Raw genomic sequence first — 24,018 nt, 5'->3', positions numbered from 1 at the left:
ATTAATCTGTCCCCATTGGACTTGGTTGCTAGATATACTGTATTGCTATTGTGTAAATACTGTCCTTTTTGTAAATATAATTCTGTTTGTTGTCCATGTTACTGAGTGTAGGGATTGGCTGCCATTTTGTTGGGTTTGGGTGTTTGCCATTGCTTATTGGTTGGATAGTGTTTACTGGTTCCATACTACTAACGGAGCTCTGTTTGCAATCACACTATTCCCTTTAAATAATCCAGTCTTTCAGCCTTACTTTGTGAAATCTTTGACAATCTGTGCCAATTCCAAGCCTTTGTTATCTGCGTGTCTTGATTAGTGTTTTGACCCTAGCCTGCTTCACATTGATTTAGTCTTGCCTGATTGCTGATCTCCTGAACATTTGCCTGTCACATGAGTGTGAGTATTGCCTAGCCCTTTGGGTTGTCTGCTACTTTAGCTTTAATAAAACCAGACAACCTGCACTTGCACCTATCTATCCACTTCATGACAGGAGATATCACCAAAACAGGGTTCAGCTAATTCTGCCAAGCCCTCTCTGCTGAAGGCCGTGAAGTCAATGAACAGCAAAAGCAAATATCCTCAATTCCTGCAGTAGTAGGAAGCCTCAACAACCAGCTACAACAAATGATGAATACCAGCATTATCATGACAGTGCCTATGTCACAGAACAAGCTTCTCATCAGCCAAAGTGACAAGTATGAGATGCATTGAAGTGCCAAGGCTTTTAACTAATGTGCTCACTGTACTCTTTTCAAGAGACAAAGTCAGCCCCGGCTCATCGCATTGCTCACTTGGAAGGCACTTGAATGGGCCACTGTTGTCTGTTGTGTAGTCATATGACTGGTTGTCAAGGGGTTTTGCAATGTGTTCCATCACCCTTCTGATGGCAAAGATGCAGGTGAATGCTTCTATCCCTAAAACAGGGTTCAGCTGAGAGCACTCTTTAGTTTCACACACTGGCTACTGGAAGCAGATGGAACGAGCCTGCACTCGTCGCTGCATTCCATCGGAGGCTAAAAGGGGATTTGATTATAAATTGGCTTGCCACAGCAGTGAGTTGTCACTAGCTATCCCCCCAGGGCAAACTCCTTGGTGAAAATAAAACTAAGTCTTTATTTGCCAGTATCAAGAGTGAGATTCATCAGGCCAGTGAGCCCATGCAAATTGCTCACAGCATGTTAACCATCAGAGAATGTCAGCATCATCTGGAACAAGACCTCTGCTTCTACTTAATAAAATCAGAATCAGAAACAATTTTATTGGTCAAGTTAGACTTCACTTACAAGGAATTGGACTTGGCAATTGCTCCATTAACACAGTCTAAATTGAACTGTAGATTCTGAAAAACACACCTTTCGATACAGTGGATTATGCAATCTGGAACAGATTAAATGTGGTGTTGGGATCCAGGGGGCTGCTCTAAAGTGGTTTACCTCATACCTCAAAGACAGGACATTTTCTGTGAAGATTGGCTCCTTCTTTAGTAGCAATCACCAGTGGTGTACCTCAGGGCTCCATCTTGGGCCATATGCTGTTTTCTTTGTACATGCTTCCCTCGGGTCTATCTTTCATAAAATCTCCTATAATTTTTATGCTGATGACACACCTGTATCTCACATTAAAACCTGTTGAAAATGACTCTCTGCAACTATGTTTTGTTTTATGGATATTAAATGCTGCATGTCTAAAATCTTCGGTGAAGATTCTTTGTGACTATGTATATTGTAAGGAAAAAATTATACAAATAAAACTGAATATAGCTTTATTAAATTAAATTCAGTTTTATTTGTATAATGTTTTTTTCTTACAATAGACATAGTAACAAAGAATCTTTTTTCTGATGGACTAAACTTTCAAAAATTGGCAGGGATGTGTCTCTAGTGAAAGTTATTCTTATGACACCAACAACACCTGTTAGCCTCTAGCTAGCACTAGCTGAAAAAGATTAGAAGATAAATAAACACAAGTCTGTCAAAAGTACACACACCAAGAGCGAATAGAAGTAACATGCCCAATTAACCAGGTGTGAAATGCAAAAATACACATAACTCATCAAACACAATTAGCCACAACAGACAATATTTTTAGACAAGATATTTAGGCCTCAATTTCATTAAGAGCTTTTAATGGTTATTTCCATCACTATCCAACAACGAGCAAGTTCAATTAAAAACATGAAAAAAAAAACAGTCATTAGCATTCAGAAAATGGGTTTATCTGTATTAAAACATATTAAGATTGTTGTTAATATAAAGAACAAGTTAAAATTACGATACACATTCTATTACCATTACTGTATGTAAGAACAGTAAAAATTCTGTGATAGAGTGAGAAGATTAGCAGCAGCAGCTCCACCACACGCTGAGCAGAGAGATGAACAGGCTGAGGATGGCCGTGTCCCTGTGCCCGCTGTTACATAAGTTAGAGTTACAGCAGCGGTACGTAAATCCAGACACTGCTGGAAACATCTGGGTCAGCCGGGAGTTGTCACAGTCCGTGTACCTGATGCACTGCCGGATCGTTTTTCCTCCTGTCAAAAAACAGTTGTTGGAGTTAGAGTGCTTAGCTAATGTTTCTGAACCAGCTATTTGGTTAAATGTAGCCTAATATCAGAACTCTCTTGCAGGTTTGCAACATTACGAGATAGCTTGTAACTAGCAAAGCTAATTTGAATGTTCTTGATTCAATGTAGGATACTATTAACTAATGTGCAACAGACTAATATACGGATCCCTCCAAAAGTATTGGAACAGCAAGGCCAACTCTATATTTTTTTTGCTATACACTGAAGACATTTGGGTTTGAGATCAAAAGAAAAATGTGAGACGATAGATCAGAATGTCAGCTTTCATTTCCTGATATTTACATCTAGATATTTTAAGCAACTTAGAACATGGTACCTTTTGTTTGAACTCACTCATTTTTCAAGTGATCAGAAATATTGGAACATGTGACTGACAGGTGCTTCTTGATGCACAAGTGTGCCCTGTTAGATTAACAATAAATAGCTCTGAAAGTTGGTCTGAGCTCTGGGTTTCACCTGTGAAGACTGCATTTGTTGTTAAAAAGGATAAACCAACATGAAGACCAGAGAGCTGTCTATAGGAGAAAAGCAAGCCATTCTGAAGCTGAGAAAAGAAGGAAACTCTATCAGAACCATTGCACAAGCATTGGGCATAGCCAATATTCCAACAAATTGGAATGTCCTGGAAAAAAAAAAAAGGAACTGCTGTTGTACTTAAAACCAGACATTGGACAGGCCACAGAAAACAACAGCAGTTGATGGCAGAAACATTCTGAGAGCTGTGGAAAAAAAAAAAAAAAAAAAAAAAACAGTCAATGACATCACCATAACCTCTACAGGTCAGGGGTGAAGGTATCACAATCCAACCTTTGAAGAAGACTTCAAGAGCAGAAATATAGGGGCCATACCACAAGATGCAAACCACTCATCAGCAGTAATAATCAGAAAGCAAGATTGGAATTCACAAAGAAATACAGAGATGAGCCACAAAAGCTCTGGAACCAAGATTAACCTCTACCAAAGTGATGGAAAGGCCGAAGTGTGGAGAAAGAAAGGATCTGATCATCATCCAGAACATACGAGCTCATCAATCAAGCAGAGTGGAGGTAGTGTCATGGTTTGGGCTTGCATGGCTGCTTCTGGAATGGGCTCACTAATCTTTTTTTGATGATGGAACTCATGATGGTAGCAGCAGAATGAGTTCAGAAGTCTACAGAAACATTCTGTCTGCTAATTTACAGAGAAATGCATCCAATCTAAGTGGGAGGAATTTCATCATGAAGCAAGACAATGAGCCAAAACACTCTGCCAACACAACAAAAGACTTCATCAGTGGGAAAAAGGTGGAAGGTTTTAGCCTGGCCAAGTCAATCACCAGACCTTAACACAAATGAACATGCATTTCACCTCCTGAAGAGGAAACTGAAGGGAGAAACCCCAAAAACAAACAGCAACTGAAAGAAGCTGTGGTACAAGCCTGGAAAAGCATCACAAAAGAAGAATGCAGCAGATGTCAGTGGGTCACCATCTTGATGCTGTTATTGCAAGAAAGGGATGCAACCAAATATTAAATGTGATTTTCTTTAAGACTATCTGTTCCTATACTTTTGCTCACCTAAAAATTGTGTGGTCTGCCACCAACGGCACCATGTTCCAAGTTGTTTAACACATCTAGATGTGAATATCAGGAAATGCAAGCTGAAATTCTGAGCTCATTCATCTGATCTCAAACACAAATGTCTTCAGTGTATAGCAAAAATGAAAGAATTGGCTTTGGTGTTCCAATACTTTTGGAGGGGACTGTACATCTACCTTGGCTGATCCCATAAGCAGCCTTAGATTTGCACAAACAGGATAAAGTTGAGGAGAAACAGAATATGGGTGTATATTCCACCGTCCAAAGGAAATAAAGGTTGACTTGAGTTATCATACCCTTATATCAAAATTCTGAAACCATTAAGACGTTTAAAATTTAACGCAAGTTAGGTTTCACAGATGTTCCTTTGTCACAAGTAAAAATATTGTTATTAACAGCATACATATAGACATTTAGATATTTTTAAGAAATTAAAATTGAAATAATCAAAATTACGTTTATTCAGGATATAAATGTGAACTTTTCTTCCGATTAGCTCTGTTATTACAGTTATTACAGCCTATTTAATTTCATGAAATAAACATGACAACAATTAAGTAAACATGTGTAGACTGTTTTAAGTCATTAGACACCTTAATAAGGCACAGTCAAATTTACTAGAGGATGTCAGGGATTTACTTACTAACACTCTTAAAAGAAAAAATCCATACTGAAACACGTTAAATATGCTTACATTGAAATATGTGTGATGCAATTCTGGCACTAACTTGTTGGGTGGTGCTGTATTGTCTCAGTTCCATTGAGAACTTAGTGGCTGTCTGCCATGCTATAACAGTTACAAAGGCATTTAACAGGAGCTTCTTTTCTCCCTCACCAATTTCCAGAGACGTTAAAGAGAAATCCAGCAGATAAGGGCAGACAACAAAAGTTGGACTCCAACTTCCAAAAAAAGTGCAGCTATATGAAAAAATTGCACTGAGATAGATATTTATGAGATGACAAGCATGATAGTGTTGATCTAAGACAGTAGTTTTAGCATAAAGGTTGAAGCTTTGGAACCTTGTTTGTTTGAACAGAGTGTACAGATGAGGAGGTGAGAGAGCTGGATAGATTAAAGGAGTAAAGTGCTGCTGCATCGGACTCTTTAGGTAGGCGATGAAGGAAAGGCTAAATCCCACTGGCACCAGTATTAGTGGATAGTCATACAGCAGTGTGGGTAAATTAAGAAACGGTTACCCAGAATGAAATAGACAGGCTTGATTAAAGAAGTTTAAACTAAAAAGGTCAATTCAGAATTTAAATCACCACTGAAGATCACATATTATTTACAAATATTGATAATGAAGTCGTTCAGGGTGGATTTTTCCTCCAATGGGCAACCATCATTAGCTAAAATGAATTTTTCAGCAACAAGCCAAGACAGATGCAAACATCTGCACCCAAATTTAGCCAACCAACTCACAGGTTCCTCCCAAACCTTCTTGCATATTTTAAACTCTCAACAGCAGTGGAAAGTTTTAAAGAGAAACAGAACTCGTCCGTTTAAAATTGCTGTGCATGAAATCACTAAACATTTTACTGTTTGAAGTGGAAACCTGATGGACAGAGTTATAGGAACATAATCCATGTCAGGGTGGTGTGATATGGCTCCACGCGAAGCAGAGTAGCCTGATTTACTTGATGCGTGACTTGTTGCTGCATTGTTCACACACCCGCTGCTTATCTTATGTACATCCAGAAGAATTAAAAGCGACATTCACTACATGGCACATTAGAGCCAAGTCAGTTCAAGGAATATTCCTTTGGTTTTCAGTCACGTACATTACACATATGTATGTTACTAACTTAATGAAGTGTTCAAATGTTACACCAGTCGAAAACTCTGGAATTTAAAAAAATTGTGGTGCGGTCAAGGCTTGGGATGACAGAAAATTCATAATGTCCATTTGGGGTCATTTGCCCAAAAAGTTTGGGAACCCCTGCTCTAGGTCGTGGTCTTTTGTATTGTGTTGTAGCACGTTAGTATGTTACTGCGTATGTTGTAAGTTAGTAGCAATTCATGCTTTTGACACACACCTTTCTCATGCAGAGACAAACAGGAGTCTTCATAAGTGCACTCCTGGACATTTCCACACCGGCCACCGTAGTAGTCCGAGCACTTATAGCAGCGCAGAGACGCGCCTAATGAGGAGTAGTGCATTCCATAATGCTTATTGCCTGTTTCCAAGAGAAAAACACACACACACACACACATACAGAATTGTTGTCATACACAACATAGCAGGAAACCAGTGAATAACCAAAGTGTCAGTAAACTTACAGACGCTGACGGTCAGCAAAGAGATTACCACGAAAAGTCCAAATGAGTATTTCATCTCGCTTTAACGCTGACCAGAAACAGAAAAAACCAAACCTAAATGCAACAAGTCATTAGACAGTTGAACATTCAAAAAAACTATAAAATAATTGTTTTAGATATTGGTAGGCTACTTACCAGTGTTTACAGTGTCTGTTGATGTTTTTAGGCGAGAGGAGGTAAAAGTCCGCTGCACACACAGCCCATTCAGGACAAAGATTTCTCATGCCATCTCTCCTCTGCTCTCGCCCAGTCTCACCCCTGCTGCCCTGCATGAATGATGTCATTGATTGCTGTTATGGACACGCTGGGTTGACCCAGGCCACACCACTCATGGCAAATAATAGCTTACTGATAGCTAAATTTTGTCCAAATAATAATAATAATAATAATAATAATAATAACTTGTTGATAGTTACAGTACTGTGCAAAAGTCTTAGGCACTGTATATTTTTTTAATACAAATTTCGTTAGATATTTATTTCATGATTTCTACATTACTGAGTCAGTACACCATTTTACATTTCCAAACATTACTTTTCCAACAAAAAAATTAAATGTTAGAGAAAAATATTTGTATGTTAGTAAAGAAAACAACATATTATGTAACAGGTCCCTTTTCAGACAGCTGCTGAGTTTTGCATGCAGGGACAAAAAGAAGCGAATGCGACAGTCAAAGTCTAAAGAAGAACTGATTCTTCAAGATGCTCAAAAAACTTCCCAGCTAATTTCCTGCAAGAATTGTACATGAGACTACTAATGATTTAAAAAAACAAAACAAAAAAAAAAGCAAAGGGTTGTCACATTAAATATTGCCTTTGTTTGGTTTATTACTGTTTGTTGCTCTTTGTAGCTTTTTTATATAGAAACATTTAATTTTATTATTTCTGAAGGCATCTTTGCTTTACAGCATTTCTTTGCATGTGCATAAGACCTTTGCACAGTAGATAGATAGATAGATAGAATCACTATCTATTAACTCATTTTTTTGTAAGACAATTATTTACAAAAATAATCAACTGGCAATAGACTACAGTATACAGCAAAATCCCAAAGATTGCATCAACACACTATTAAAGTAAGGTCTACACTGCTGAATGAACAATCCCAAATGTATATCTTAATTAACACACTCCTATTGTGCTGAATGTGTGACAACAGGACACCACTTCATGTTAAATCATTGTCTAATCACACTCTGGACTACCTTGAACTTGCCCACACGTCCACATTTACTATTTCTTTTATATTATTATTATTTTTTTTTTTAATGATCAAGGTTAGATGAGTGTTGTTTAAGTAATTTGAGTTGACAAATTGACAATATTTCAACACATATTTGGGTTTAAAAACTGTCCATGCTGTCTGTACTGAATATCACAGCACCCTGATTGTATTAAAAGTGACAAAAAATGAGGTGTTGAAAAAGCAGTATTCATTCAAGTCCTGCTGGCTGATGATCTCTATCAGTTCAACTCTGGTTTACGTTCAACTTGTTACTTTGCAAGACACAGGCAGATTATTTCATTCCGTACAGGTCTCAGTGTGGGCACTACACAATGGTGTCAGGCAGATCTAAAATAGCATTACAATCAGGAATTTACAGCTTCTTGGAACTGACACTTGAACACTGAAAAATAACAGGCATCTTTCAAAACAGTGTGTTATATAAGTAAACGACAGCGACTGGTCATGGGGAATAAAAAAAAAAAGCATTCAGTTATCTTGCACTGCAGCTGGGAAGATAATAAGGGCACTGTGTCAGACTTTCCATAGACTTTCTGCCACAGACATTCAGATGCTTTTTTCCTCAACTGAACTGTTTGGGTGCCTTATAACTATTGTATGACTATGTACTGCTGTTATTCTGACTGTTAAACTGAGAGAACTGTTTTGTTTCACTGAACTGCCCCATCTTCTATAAAGTCCACAGTGTTAATTACACTGCTTGCAACATGAACACAGTATAATTTTTTTTTGTTCTGCCATTAATACTTCTCAGAACTCATGCAGGGGTTCACAAACATTTTGACCGATTTGACCTTATAATAAATCCCATGGACGCCACAGATTTTTTTGCGATGATCATAATCCAACTATTCATATATTAGGGTTTTTATTTAAATGTGTACAATAATATTTTAACTATTTAATGCAGCCATAGAGCTTTTTATTTCTCAACTGTCCATTAACAGATATATTAGGTAGGTCCAAGTTGACATATTACATACACATACTTGTTTTTGAGTTACCAAGATTTGTAGGAACCTTTTCATGCATAAATAACTACTTTTATATTTTATCTTTTTTTTTTTTTGCTTAAAATTGCATGATATTTGAATTTTGATTCTGTGTATATATTAATTATTAAAGAGTAAATGGATTGACCATGAATAAAAAAAAGGTTAAAACAGTATGCCTGACATGATTAAAAAAATAAATCATTTAATCTTCCAATGTCCAAAAAGTTTTAACATTCCGGTTTAATATATATAATCTTGAAGACAAAATTTTTTAGAAGATTTCATTTCTGAAAAAAACAAACAAACAAACAATTATAATAATAATAAAAAAAAAACTAGTAGAGTCTGGCACAAAAACATTTTTTAAAACTTATTTTTTTTTTTTTTTTTTATGTAGAAAGTTAATAAATATTGCAAATGACAAATAGCCTAGAGCTACAGATTCTCAAGTGATTTGGAGGTGATTTACATCTTATATTTTTCTAAAATATAAAAAAGAGCTTAAATTGACCGTCAAAGTCCACGAGTTTGTTCATAAATGTGGACACTATGCATGAAAGTTTCAATTCAAGCGATCAGTCAAACAGGACTAGATATGGAATGAAAAATGTGCCACAATAATCTGAATTTAAAATTTTATGTGAATTTTATGCCTTTATTTGAGTTTGAAGTGAGTAAGTAAGATTTGTAGATGAATTACATAAAACTGAAATTGTTGTCCGTGACTTGAATTTGTGTGCAAAGGTTTTAAATTAAATCTTATAATAATGAAGTGTAGAAAATTCTAATAATTTTTTGGCACCACAATCTATTATAAATTCATTTCTTCTAATTCAGATAAAATTTTTCAAAACCCTACATCACTGACTCAAAACACTGCTCATTGGCTGAAATGCTGGTGATCAAATCTGTGCCTGTTTGCTTTTCCCCAGCAAAAAAAAAAAAAAAAAAGCCCCCAGATATAGTGTTTTGAATATTTGAAATTGAATTTTAAGAACTGAATTTGAAATCGATTGTGCCACCAAAAACTTTGAAAAGTTTGAATTTTCTACACGTTTATAAAATTTTATTTGAAATATGGAAATATGGAACTTTAGTTTCATGTAATTCAACTATAAAATTTCACTTACACGTTCAAATAAAGGCATAAAATTCTGATTTGTGCATTTCAAATTCAAATTATAAATTTGTAGAATATTAAGAATATTATAAATATGAGAACTCTATAAGCAGGCAATATCACTTGAGCAAAAGTGTGATTATACTGAATATTGGCTTGGCTGTGATTCGTCTGTAGGCACGAAGCCACAGATTGAGTGCTGTAGCTAATCTTGTACAATTGTAATAGCGATATTGCTTTTATACAACAATTCTATAAACAAGAAATTAATACTGAGTAAGGGATATTTCAGACACAATATGGCCAAATGTTGTGTTTATTTTTGCTCCGCTAGCGGAAATAGATCCTGACGGCTAGCTGGATAGCTATCTCATGTTGATTTGTACATTCTTGTTAAAGGTGCTTCCGGGGAAATTGGCTTCCCTTCTTCCATTTCATCAACTGATGAGCTTTTATGTTTCAAGTCAAAAGTTACACTATATGGCCAAAAGTTTGTGGACACCTGACCATCACATCAATATGTGATTTTTGATCATCTCATTCCAGATTTATTCTCCTTTTGCTGTTGTAATAACCTCCACTCTTCTGGGAAGGCTTTCCACTAGATTTTGGAGCGTGGCTGTGGGGATTTGTGATCATTCAGCTACGAGAGCATTAGTGAGATCAGGCGCTGATGTTGGGTGAGGAGGTCTGGTGTGCAGTCAGAGTTTCAATTCATCCCAAAGGTGTTCAGTGGGGTTGAGGTCAGGGCTCTGTGCAGGACACTCGAGTTCTTCCACTCCAACCTTCACACACCATGTCTTCATGGAGCTCGCTTTGTGCACAAGGGCATTGTCATGCTGGAACAGGTTTGGGCCTCTTAGTTCCAGTGAAGGAAAATCTAATGCTACACCATACAAAGACATTCTATACAATTGTGTGCTTCCATCTTTGTGGCAACACTTTGGGGAAGAACTACATATGGGTGTGACAGTCAGGTGTCCACAAACTTTTGATGATATAGTGTATATTCATGAAAAATGTGTTGTTTGCCATGTCCACTGATGATGTTGCTAACACTAATGTAGTAATTGTTTTGAATTAAGAAGTGGAATTTGACATGGCGAACACAGGCGAGCGGAGTGATACACACAGTGAAACGTCCCAGTGCAGTTAGAGGAAATATAGGCACTCTTGCAATGCCACTTGACCAGTCAAATTACATTATTTTTTGGATAATTGTGGGTTGTGACTTCCAGCACTGAAAGAAACCCCACTTTTCAAACCACTGACCACTGTTCAAATCTTTTAATGTAGATAATCTCAGCAAGAAGTTCATTCTTTATATTTTAGATTAAGATTAAAGTTTGAAATGTTTGCACTGAGTCACGCTGGCAGCATGTTGGTAAAATCAATTACAGCTGCAAGCTGCTGATGTAATGATCTGCTCCTTAAACCTGCCTCTGTCTTTCTACTGAAAGCCTTATCCTTACATGTTTACTTACATTATTTGAAAATGTTTAATAGGATTGTATTTGAGGCATTATTTAATACCAGTGTTAGTAAACCCTAGGTTAACTATAACCATGTTGCTCTAATACTTTTAACAGAGATTTGAAAGGAATCCCTAACTGAAATTCAAATCCTGCAGATTTGCTATAGTGGTTTAAATTTCAGAAAAAGTTTATAATAGGTTTTACTTAAAAGGAAGGAAAAAAGTATCAGTCTCTACGTTGATCTCTACAGGCGAATCAGTCCATCATGGTGGACAATCAGAATTAATCTTAGATAGCAGATAGCTCTGTAGAAATTCCAAACATTTAAGGAAATTTTGTGGTAAAACAAGCTGGATATAGTTCGCTTGAGCTCCTTAAACATGTTTTCAGTATTTCCTATAAATTGAAAAAAATCAATGTTTTTCTACGAATACTGCCAGAAACGTAACAGGCTTCAGCGCTATTGTTTTTCAGCACAGTTCAAGCACACTGTTCAGGAAATCTACCTTTTCAGGATTTTTTCTTCACTCCCAAACATCACATGCACAAATATAATCACGTCCACGCTGATCTACACAGCTGATACGGATAACAATGACATGTTATTTGTCTCAATGCCAGGGATCAGTGTGCAGCTTGAGAGCTGGGAACAGATGAACAAAGAGCATTTCATCTGTGTCTCCTTCATGGCAAGCAAGTCAAACACAGCAAAAGAATACATCTAAAATACAAAACGACTTTATTAAACCATTATATGTGGAATTATATATTATTAAGCTTGCATTTTGAGTGGACATATATCGTATATAATCTCACACATATATGCAACTCACTCCTTAAGTTCACATATACTTTATAATTATGTATTTCCAGTGTTACAATGTATTCATGCAAAATCCCAAGTCTGTGATGTATAGTGCTATGTAAATGTTTATATTTGATGATACAACTTGCTTGACTTCATAAAAAAAAAAAAAAAAAAGAACACCAAAATGCATCATTCATACTGAAACATCTGAATATGAACCTAAAATCAGAAAGGTTTTGTTCCTTTTTGTTTAACCAAACAAGGTATCAGCAATATAGGGTATGGTATCAATACAAAATATCGTGAATACCTTAAAATATGTAAATCATATGAATGTTTTCTAGACTTCTTTTATGATCTTTAAAGAATGGGAGAAATGAATAATTTCAACAAACATTCTAGTAATTAAGGTACAAGCAACTGTGTGTCTTTGTGCCAAAAGGAAAAGAAAGAAAGTGAAAAAAAAGAAAAGAAAAGGTAAATTCCCATCCAAAAATCCCAATCGTTCTCCAAACAAGGAAGACGTGTGCATTGATGGCTGTACCAGACCATCATGAAGAAAAAAAAACCCCACACTGAACAAATTAAAACAAATTAAAACACCACAACATTACATTTGGTTGACTAATACAGCTAGGTACCAAAATTATCCATTTCACGGCACATCTGAGGTAACAGTCTGTACATTCATGAATAAACAACAAAAACAAATGAAAACAACAACAACAAAAATTACACTGCAGTATTATTCTGTAGAAAACCATTACACCATTAAATTGGACCTTAACTAGAACTAAAATCAAGGAATGCTATGACATGAAATGTTTATAATTAACAAAAATAAATCATTAACATGAAGAAAAACGTATGTAGCTAATATGCATTGTTGGAAGTATAAAGGTTTATCATAAAACATACTGAATATTTATTTCTGGAAAAAAAAATAAATGATGCAAATTACTTTTGCAGTAAAGCTTTTTACACACAGTATGTGATCTGCATAAATAATAATCAAATTGTGAGAGGAAAAAATAAAGTGTGAAAAACCTTTCTGAAGCTATCAATAATAACAATACATGCCAGGTTTTATAGGTCTGAAAAATGTCAATATTACAAAATAACAACCGAAGGTTATCAATACTTGCATACAAATTTTTGTGTAAAAAAAAAAAATCTAGCTGTGCAGATAACATGCAATATTACTGTATCAAATTTGTCACTAGACAAATTTCAACAACATATACTGCATAAGGCCATATTCTCCATTTATGTGCCCTTTAAAATGCGATATATCAGAGAACACAATTAAAAGTGATTGCAAAAATGATAAGATTCTACACGTGTACTCATTATTTCAGTAGAAACTTTGGCAATAATGGTTAAGACTTTTTTTTAAAGCAGCATCGCAAATTCTGTTCATTTCTTTTTGTTTATATAAACACTAAATAAATCAGATTTAAAGATCTAAATCCATAGTATTCCTCACTAGAGCATAAAAGTGTCCTAACTCTTCAGTATTCAGAAACTGACAATAAATGTGTGATTAATACATTGCACATGTTAACAATAATATTTAGTGGTAAATAAAAAAAAAGCACATTTTAAAATGATATAGGTCAACACATAACAGTGTCAAGGTACTCAAGCACAATACCATGTTTTCAGAATCTTTGTTCTTGCACTATTAATAGTCTGTAAGTGATCTGTTTGTTTGGATGTTGAAATGTCCCAGATGCTATCTCACTGACAGAAGGTATATAGTCTAAAACAGAAGAAGAAAGAGAACATGACAGGAACAGTAAATTCAGAATAAAACATGAGTATAAGGCATGAGCATCTTGCATATTGCATTCCAAACCGCTTGACGATTGGCAATAAACTGCATCATGCAGGGCTACAATTTTGCAATGCATTATGGCCCGTAAGTCTTTGTAAGGGTTCTCTGAAGCAAAAAAAAAAAGCAAGAAAATTACTTTTATTCAAAATAATGCTATTACCTTTGAGCAAGAAAGGTCACAAAATCTCTTTCTACTTAAATGGATGATTAACAGCATTTAAACATGGCATAATTAAAAGCTTACATAATTCTCATACAGTGAAGAAAGTGAAACCATATAGTTTATAGTAGAAAAAACAGGTTCTCAGGAACACAAGCAACTCAGGCATAACTGTGCATATTCAAGCAAATATTGGACACGCTGAAGTTAATAAGTGAAAATAACAACCAAAAAAGAGTCCACAAAATGGAATATCCATTTCTTATATATTTCAGCTATTCATTTCATTCAACCTAACAATAAGTGCTTTCTTTTTCTTTGGAACATCAAATCACATAAAATAATTACACATTCCAGAATAGGTTTAAGTGTGTAAGTGCCAAAGCCCTGCAAAGGCATTCATACTATTTTTTATTTTATTTTTTTAATAAATGAATTGTATGAATAAGGATTGCTGACCAGGCCATTGTAGCAGCAGAGCCAATGTCATTCATATTGGCCAATCACATAACAGACCCCGGTCAGTTCACGCCCACTGAGATGGCTTTTCGGAATAATATTGGCTGAAACGCAGGTTCTAATCAAATACCAGGATAAAACTCTGAATTCACATCCATGGAGTGCAGCACAGGTTTTTGTTCAGTGTTGGACAGTCTGCTCAACACTTCTGCAGAAAGTGCGTAACTATTCCCCGACTTCTCTTCAAACCAGCTGTCTAGTGGCCTCTTGCCATCAAAGTTGACAATAGGTGGCCCATTAACAGCCAACGTGAGCAGGTCATTCATCTGTTCCAGAGTCAGTCTGGAGTGGTTATTCCTTCTTACTTTGTGTAAAGACTCTCGTCCTTTGTCACAGCAGACAGTCGATGTTGGCAAGACCCTCAACAACTGCTGGATTTGGTTGAGCAAAGGAAAGCGCTGCTTATATTTGCAGATATGACTTATTACTTCCTTAAAGCCATTCATGCTAAAGTAGTCGGCTTTGAGATCCCTCCATTCTCTTATCAGGTTTCCGCGTAAATCCATTCTGTCATGTGACAGCTCACGAGCTGACAAGGGAATTGTCTCCAGATGGTCAAAGATGAGGAGGATCTCTTCCTCTCCATAGGTTTGGAGGTCATCCCTATTGCGTGGCCATGAGGACAGGTCAAGCACCTTGCAAGCCTGCACAACAGTATGGCTGTGCTGATCAATGCGCTGGGTCAGAATTCCCTGGGTCTTTTGGCAGATTTTCTCCCGGATGGACTGGAACTTCGATTCGGCCACCCGCAGGTTCTTGAGGTCCACTCCATTGAAGCTTTCGCGAAAGTTGTCCTCAAACTCTTGCAGGTACTCTCCTGGAGAATCGACTAGCTGACCAATCTCATGAATGGCTTCCGCAATCTTGGCATCTACTTGAGAAACTAGTAGATAATCTCCCTGAAAGTTGAAGGCAAGGCGTGACAGTATAGCAATGATATCCAAAAGGAAATAGATAAGCTTCACAGACTGGTAATCCATAAGGAACTGAAGAAGAGAAAGAGCAATGGCGGCCGCATCTGCCCTCTGGATCTGAGTGCTGATGCTTTTAAGATGGGTCACTACTTCGAGATAGTCCTTGATGAGAGCATTTAGGACATTAGGCTCACCTATGATCCAGCGAACTGCTCGTATATCCCCAAGAAACTCTGTTTCCTCAGACAGAGTAGGTGCTGTTGACCTCAGTTCAGTCATCATACGAGGGGAGTATCGATAAAAGCTCAACAAATGCTTCAAGTTGTTCTCCAAGTCATCTAAACATGAGAGCTCCTTCCCACAGATGGAATCCAGTATCTCCAGATGGGGACGATGAATCATTACGGGCAGGCACAACACAAATGGAAAAGTCTTCCGTATGGCTACATAGAGGTTTGCCCGAAGGCTAGAAGAGATGTTGGAACCATCTATTCCCAAGCCAACCACGAGCATGTCCTGTAGCCGTAGACCTAGGACAGCAAAGGCACGGTCAATAGCTTGAAGGTATCCATCTACACTGCTACCACTCAGTCTCTGTAAAGAGACAAATTCAGTAGCAGGCGGGCCCTCTGTGGTGATGAACTGCACGTAAACCGCAACAGTGTCTGCTAGCAAATCATCATTCTGCCCATCCATGATCACACCAAGGAAAGGTGAGAGACGGATCTTCTCTACCAAGTCCTCTTTAAATGCTCGGGAAATGTGGTGAATAAGAATCTGGCAGTCACTCTCGTTCATGTACTGATCAACTACCTTAAGTTCACACTTTTTTAACAGCTCTGCTAAGGGCCGTATGTCTGAATATGGCCGTCCTTCAACCGCAAGATGGTAAGCAGCATTGAACAGTGTCATCATGTTCCGACACATCTCTTCTGTCTTCTCAGGGTGCATGCGTAGCTTATACAACTGCAGACATTTCTTGTGGAGATTGCTCTGGCTATGAAGCTTGATGGTGTGGATTTTGAACTGCTTGGACCCAATAATGAAAGCAGAAGTCCTTGATGACTGTACGGTGTACTGCCGGCACACGTGGCACCACATCTCATTCAACGTCGGAGAATAACGCAAGAACCAGAATTTCTTTAGCCACTCTTGTTTAAAGCGTCGGATTCGCCGACCTGGGCTAACAGACAGTTTTGAAGAGTCATCAGTGGCTACAATCATGTCAGCAGTTATGGATTCATCTGCAGAGTCAACATCCTGGTCATCCTCCTCCATACCAGCTGGAATGGGTGTCATAGCCTCTACCACTGCAAAAGACCAGAATTCAGAAATATGATTTCACACACATTTCAGCAATATCAAATTATTTAGTGCATCTTGTAGATCCTGTTTTAATGGTACGCCTCTCTATGACAAATCTCTCAGAAAAACTGAGTCTGAAATAACATCAATAACACTCACATGATGTCTTACAGCAGAAACTTGCACTGTAGCCTAATTTGGGATTGTTTAAAGTAACTTAAGCAATTTCAAATGCACACCAGAACAAGTCATTAATAGCTGATAATCAGACAGCAAACGAGCAGACAATGTTTATTTTCAATATTTAATAAGTCTATTAGGTTTACAGTGATATAGAAAAGACAACAATTGTTATGCAAGAACAGGCTCAGCATATGGACATCTCACATAAGTAAATTACCAGCAGTGATCCAATACAGCATGATAATTCCACGGCTGAGTTGTCGCCCATGTGTAAACCTACCTCTCAGGTCATCGCTTGGCAAGGATTCGGATGGGGGCAAGCCCAATGTCTCGGTCTGCTCTTGTTGTTTGAAATGAAGAAGCTCTGCTTCCAGTTCACGTATACGTCTCTTCAGTCTAACACAGTTTGGGCAAAAAGATGTAGATGGGCCTTCACTAATCATCGTGGGCTCCTGCGCATCTTCTACTTTGACATATCTTTCAAGACTACTCTCTAGCTGCTTTACAGGCACAAGAGGCACTTTTCTCTCAGTCTGGCCCATGATTGTCTCCACTACATTTGGTGAAAATGTACCGGATTGGCTGAAGACATTGCTGACCTGCACTCTTGGTCTTGGTAATGATAGAGTGCTGTTTAGTGGATTGTCCTGACATTGGTTTGCTTCCAGAGATGCCTCTACAACATCTTTGAATATGAGATCGATTTTTTTCTTCTTCACTTGAGGTTGGCTATCTGCCTCGTCACTCCCATGCTTTATGAGGGTTCTCCTTCCATGTAAAGCCGAGCGTAGAAGTGGGCCTTTAGCTTCTTCTTGGTGTTGGGTGGTGTCTTCTGAATTTAACCCTGAAAAAACCACAAAGCTCAGTATAGGTAAGGGTAACATGAAACTTATTAAAAAAAACACATCAGACAATAGGGATGACCAAATCCCACTTTACTTACCTGTTAATCATTGCAGATAAACGGCCAGGAACATTTCCTCTGTGATATTTTTATTGTTGACAAAAGTTATTAAAGCTCACATTACAACTGATGGTCAACTATATGGTGGTTCAACAGATGGTAGATATTTACTAAAAAAAAATCTAAGATAGGAATCATACTTTGACAGAGTATTTATTGTTTGTCCCTTTAATAAACATTATATAGAATATATTTATTTAGGATATTTAATCATTTACACAGGTTCATTGAAGGTTAAAGAGCAACACCAGGGAAATTACTGATAAATGTAATAAACATAAACATAACTGAAAGGCTATTATGTTTTATCTTGATCATGGCCGAGTTGAGACAAAAATTATGTGCATTCATTTGCAGATCTCTCGAAGAACCTGTGGGTTCACCTCAGATTTAAATGCAATCGTAACTACTGGTGCGGCTTATTTGACTGAGACGCAACACAACTGTTCTCAGATGTATGCAAGAGAGAGAGAGAGAGAGAGAGAGAGAGAGGGAGAGAGAGGGAAAGAGGGAGAGAGAGAAGGAGAGAGAGACACCTTGAAGAAGGACAGCATTCACAATAAATAAATAATTACCAGTAAAACAACTCATCATGCTAGCAGGTAGCAACTTAATGAGTCAGAAATAGATTCTAAGTGTTTATTAACAAAATGAAAGGCTACTTCATTAACTGGTCGATAAAACACTTCAGAAGTCTACTTCTCACTTGATTTAAAAACTAGCACTCCGACCACACTTTGTGAACTGTAAATAAATGAATAGAGTAATTTCGAGTAAATCTGTACTCGAGTAGTTAGCTGTTTAAAATAAACAGCGTAACAGGCTTAATTTAATAACTAAGAAAGTGTACATCAAACCTTATAATTAAAAGATCCTAAATGGTATGGTACACTGTAGACTCTATCTAGTACATGTAGTGTATAGGAGATGACTTCATTTGGGTACACTTGCTTCAAATGTATTGAAGGAATTATTGGCAAATTATTTCATTACTACTGCTTATTAGATAGGTGGCACTCTGGCACAGCAGGTAACATTGCTGCCTCACAGCTCAATCCTGAGCTCGGGTTACTGTCTGTGTGGAGTTTCGCATGTTCTTTCCTGTCTGTGTGGGTTTCCTGTTTCCTCCCACCATCCAAAAACATACCAGTAAGTGCAATGGTGATTAAATTGCCCCTAGGTGTGAATGTGTGTGCTGGCACCCCATCCAAGGAGAACGTAAGGAACAATCGCTACTGAAACGCGGAGACACATCTCTATTAGCGCTTCAGTTTTAAATGAGAGATGGTTCGATGAGTATGAAAATGAGATGAGTATGTACATCATACACTATGGCCTTCACAGTAACCAGATCTCAACCCAGCTGAACACCCATGGGAGATTTTGGAAGATTGTTCTAGACATCGCCCTCCACCACCACCATCATCATCATCATCATCGCAACACCAATTAAGGTAATATCTTTTGGAACAACAGTGCTCATCTTTCCAGTACAGTTCCTGAGATGTTTAGACTCATGGTCAACCAAAACCTTTCTAAGGCATGTGTTTATGTTGGTATTTCCTTTACTTTGACCCATAGGTCGTTGGTGTTGCTCTTTAAATTTGCTGGTATTTAATTTAAGACAGTCTGTCTACAGACATATACAAACTAACTAATAGGATTTTCTTTTAAAACTTTACACATGGTGAAATGTTCAAATATTCACTCGGTGAAGTTCTGTTTCAAGAACACATCCAAACACACTCAGTAGTGCACACCTAATCTATCTTATCCCACTCAATAAGATGACAACAGCAGGAGATAGCTCACCTGTGTCCGGCTTGCGGTTGGTCCTGTCCTGGGACATACTCTGTAGACGTTTTGTGTACTCATCGCTGTACCACACACGAAGCCTCTCCCCAACCGCCAGTCTGCGACACACTCGAAAGTAAATATGCTCGCCATGCTGGAACGCACTCAAGTTTCTCTGACCCTCCTCTGAAGCCATCCGGATGTATCTAATAAAATATGGAAAAGTGGAACAAAAAATGATGATGGAGTTAGTTTTTTAGTGAGGACTTCATCACAAGTCGTCAGAGAGGACTGTTGATGTTTACCTCATCCAGTTTGCTTTAGTTACATCACAGCCATCGATAGTTTTGTAGGTGTTGTCCTCATCAACAATCTAAAACAAGCCGAACAGATTTTATCAGGTTAACAGGAATCAATGATTCAGACTGAAAAGGAAAATATTCAGAAGTAATATTTGAAAACACGAAATCCATCATACCATCCAGGAGTATGTTCCTGACGGTTTGTCATGGGCTCCTATCAGCTGGCCTTGGTAGGGGCCAAACAGAGCTCCCTTGGGGATATTCTCATCCATGCAGCACACTTCCACGTCCTGACCTTCCCTAACGATCTGAATCCCCGAAGGCACAGTGAGAGCTGCACGATCAGGCACTCCAAGCGCAGTGGGCGTATCAGGCACAAACACGGGGGGACCGTGGACTAGACATTCCTCTAGGAAATACTCTTTACATTCTTCACAGACTACATGAACAATAACACAAGAACACACTTTAGCACTGTTGCATGTCATTACACTAGCCTGTCACTATATCAAATTTAAAAATCATGTTTAAAATGTAAACACTCTGTGTAACAGCCGAATACCTACACCAGCAGTCAACGTTTCGTTGTCCCACATTCACACAACGCTCATGGTTGACTTTTTTCTCTTTGGGCTCCTCAGAAGAAGCATCATTGATGGCACTGAAAAATTTCACATATTGCAATCCATTAAATTATCATTATTATTTAATCAGACACACAAATCAGACGTTTGGCAAGGCAATGCCTATTACTGCTCTGTCCCATTACTGTTCATAACATGCCCTATTTAATGTGCTACTATTCATTATTGGATTGCAGAGAATTCCCACGTGGAGCTTCTTAAAATACCACAGCCTTTAAAACATCATATTAGTTAAAGCTACAGATTGCTATCCATAAATAATTAATAATTAATTTCATGCAAACTAAAAATATGTCCAAATTGCACGCTGTTCACTATATAGTGCACTATTTTAGCAGTTTTGGTGGTTTGTAGTCATGTCCATTAGCACAGAAGAGAATATCCAGTGCACTGAAATCTCACAGTGGAAGTCAATAAATTAGTGTCCAAATGAAGAACTGTAGCAGGTACAAAGCTATAATTCACTTTAACGTTTATAGGCAACACTGGGTAGGGCACACAGTTCCCTACACTTTTGAAGTGTTTTATTGCAAGTTATACCGTTCTGCAGATAGGAAGTAGTAGGTAAGCTTTTTCAGAAACAATAATGAAATGAAGCTATGTGGGCTTTCCAAGAAAAACATGTATTAGGATATTTACCCCGTGCTGCATTGTGGCTCAGTTTCCATACATGGCTCAGTGTGAAAGGCGACAGAGTCCGCCATGGTCAATGCAGGATGGAGGGCCAAACCCTGGCCTATTTTCATGCAAACATCTTACAACTGTGAAGAGAACAAAAAAGTGAACATACTGTCCTGACTTCATTTATTAATTAAGGCTAAAGGCATGTCAATTTCATGCTTCCTTCTATTATTTGATTAACCTCCCCATCAGTTCCACAACAGATCGCACATATGAGTAACTGCTAATGCGCATCAAGCTGTGGATTTTATTTATCGCTTTCTCATAAGTTCATTTCATTTGACTTCTCTTGATCTCAAGTTATGCCAGTATTCAATTCAATTTTATTTACATACTGCTTTTAACAATAGACATTCCAACAAAGCAACAGAAATCTGTATGTGGATCTATATCCCTAATGACCGAGTCAGAGGTGCCGGTGGCAAGGAAAAACTCCTTGAGACCACATGCGGAAATCACGTCATTTTCCTGAGATAACATTTAATTTGAGATCTTAAAAAAATTTTGTCCTGCAGTACTGTACACCAAAGTCATTGCCCAAAATATTCTGTATAGCATTCAAGAGATATTTATAGAGCTGAAGTTACAAATGCAGGCTAATGTAAGCTAAAATGACTGTTCAGGACACCCTTCTAATAGTAGGCGTGTGGTCTGTTAAGTACAAATAAAGGCTTTAGTGACTCTAGGCAATGAAATTTGGCCAGTTGGAGACCTGGCAGGAAGGCTATTTTAAGGAGAAATCCACACTGAACTTCTTGCTTATCAATATTTATAATCAATTTAAGATAATCTACTATGCATATATCCATCATTTTAATCATAAAATATTTATTTCATGACTAACTTAAGGAAATGACTTTTTTTTTGTTTGGCTTGTGGTTTCCTACATTAACCACAATGCCATGTGACTGCCCGCTGGCACCACTGGGAATTCTTCTCTGTCTAATGAGAGCGATACAGCAGCGCTTTAATCTTCTAGTCCAGCTCTCTCACCTCCACATCTGTACACTCTGCTCAACAGACACGGGTCTGATCCTTAACACAGGGTGCACCTTTCCTTCAAATATGATACACTAGTCAGTCTCAATAAGGCTTTGCACATTCAAATCACTATCTCAGGAAAACAACTGTTCAAAAGGATTGATGATCCACTTATATCAGGGTGGGGAAAAAACCCCAAACCCAACATTTGTTGTTACCTGATAATAACAATATAAATAATACGAGGTTCAAGAGAGAACAAATAAAAATAACTTCATCATCACGAGTTTATCACTTGAACCCTGAGCTATTTAGGGCAAATTTTGGAGGCATGACTACCTCAGGAATCTCGAGGAGATGTCAAGCACGGGAATTTCTAAAAATATTACTCAGTGGCTTACATAATCAGTATACGCAGAACTAGGATGTGTGCTTGGTTTTCTGTGTAGCCATGACATGAAGGCCAGTAGGCTCTCCTGAGAAAAATCCAGCTTGGTTTGACCGGCTACCAGTTTGTGAAAACACAGGCCGAGCTGGTCAAGCGGGCCGACCATGTGGTCACTGACAGGTTCAATTCCAGCCTTTACATTACAAGACTGTACTGATCAGTAAATGTTGGAGATTTTGTCTAGAATATAGCACATTCAGAAACTGCTTCCTTTCTAAAAGCTGGGCCTGTGTTTTGGTACAAAGCTGGTACACAGACTAAGGTGTTTTTTTTTTTAATAAACACCACCTCATGAGACGCTTTGTGGTGTCAGGTGAGAAACAGAAGTGTGCAGAGCTAGTGGCAATAAACACCATGCACTTTAAGCCTGACTGTTTGATACAGGCAGAGGCAGAGAGTCGCAGCGCGCGCCCCGATTATCTCGAGCCTTCGACGTGTTTCTGCTGGAAAGCTGAAACGTGATTGGTGGACGGCCGCGTCACTCACAGAGGCTAGTCAAAGCTGAGAGGAGACAAACATTAGCACCACAAACAAACCTCAAACCTACACTTCTCCAGCTATTCATGGACTCCTAAACAAGCGCAGGGAAAACTACCGAGGGCCAGGCGTCGAGCTCTTACGCCGTCCAGCCCCTGCTGGAGAAGTTTCTCCTCGGTTAGCTCATAACATGGAGGAGTCTCGCAGTGCGCAGGCCACTGGCGACTTACCTAGCGCTTTCGGGAGCCATTTTCATTGGCCACAGTGTGGCTAGTGCGGGACTCACCTTGTGCACGAGACGCAGTCCGTCCGGAGCTCCTCACTCGCCCTCCTCTGCATCAGCCGCGACGACACGCACCTCGCCTGGTCACCACCTAATCAAACTAGTCTAGGCGAGAGCCAAACTTTTAGCTCCTCACATCTTTTCTAACGAGTCAGCTGCTTCTCGCAGCTTTGACCACCATCTTTTTTTTTTTTTATTACAGGAAATGACATGGAAAAACGGAAGAAAGCTGCGTTTATGTGGAGGAGCGGGTCTAGCGTGCAAGATAACCAGAAAAGTTTTCATCTGCAGGAGAAGCTCCCTTCATGTGCCTGTAGTTTTTCTTTCGAGTATGAGCTCCACTCCTGCGCCACAACCTACCTGAAATCAGGCTCAGGGATTTAGGCAAGGTTTTTATTCAACTGCT

At 38.2% G+C, this 24,018-nt stretch overlaps 2 protein-coding genes across 4 annotated transcripts; both read right to left on the bottom strand.

Moving 5' to 3' along the window:
• Nucleotides 1-1,230: 1,230 nt before the first annotated feature.
• Nucleotides 1,231-6,737, bottom strand: LOC113529593 (CD59 molecule (CD59 blood group)). 2 transcript variants are annotated; one of them, XM_026918878.3, is made up of 4 exons: nt 6,613-6,737; nt 6,439-6,531; nt 6,195-6,335; nt 1,231-2,527 (listed from the first exon to the last, which is right to left on the bottom strand). In XM_026918878.3, exons 2-4 carry the CDS (start codon nt 6,491-6,493, stop codon nt 2,334-2,336), a joined length of 390 nt encoding a protein of 129 aa, XP_026774679.1. In that variant the 5' UTR covers nt 6,494-6,531; nt 6,613-6,737; the 3' UTR covers nt 1,231-2,333. The 2 variants fall into 2 exon arrangements, with proteins under 2 accessions (XP_026774679.1, XP_026774678.1); XM_026918877.3 differs by having other exon boundaries at nt 6,439-6,505.
• Nucleotides 6,738-12,028: 5,291 nt separating this feature from the next.
• prdm11 (PR domain containing 11) lies at nt 12,029-23,802 on the bottom strand. 2 transcript variants are annotated; one of them, XM_026919521.3, is made up of 8 exons: nt 23,616-23,802; nt 21,382-21,503; nt 20,665-20,759; nt 20,275-20,537; nt 20,102-20,169; nt 19,815-20,002; nt 17,319-17,882; nt 12,029-16,860 (listed from the first exon to the last, which is right to left on the bottom strand). In XM_026919521.3, the coding sequence occupies exons 2-8, from the start codon at nt 21,486-21,488 to the stop codon at nt 14,699-14,701; spliced, it is 3,447 nt and encodes a 1,148-aa protein (XP_026775322.1). In that variant the 5' UTR covers nt 21,489-21,503; nt 23,616-23,802; the 3' UTR covers nt 12,029-14,698. The 2 variants fall into 2 exon arrangements, with proteins under 2 accessions (XP_026775322.1, XP_026775323.1); XM_026919522.3 differs by lacking the exon at nt 17,319-17,882.
• Nucleotides 23,803-24,018: the final 216 nt, after the last annotated feature.

Source organism: Pangasianodon hypophthalmus, chromosome 9 (genome assembly GCF_027358585.1).
Source record: "Pangasianodon hypophthalmus isolate fPanHyp1 chromosome 9, fPanHyp1.pri, whole genome shotgun sequence".
Taxonomy (NCBI): Eukaryota; Metazoa; Chordata; class Actinopteri; order Siluriformes; family Pangasiidae; genus Pangasianodon; species Pangasianodon hypophthalmus.
This window is presented reverse-complemented; position numbering and strand designations above follow the sequence as displayed.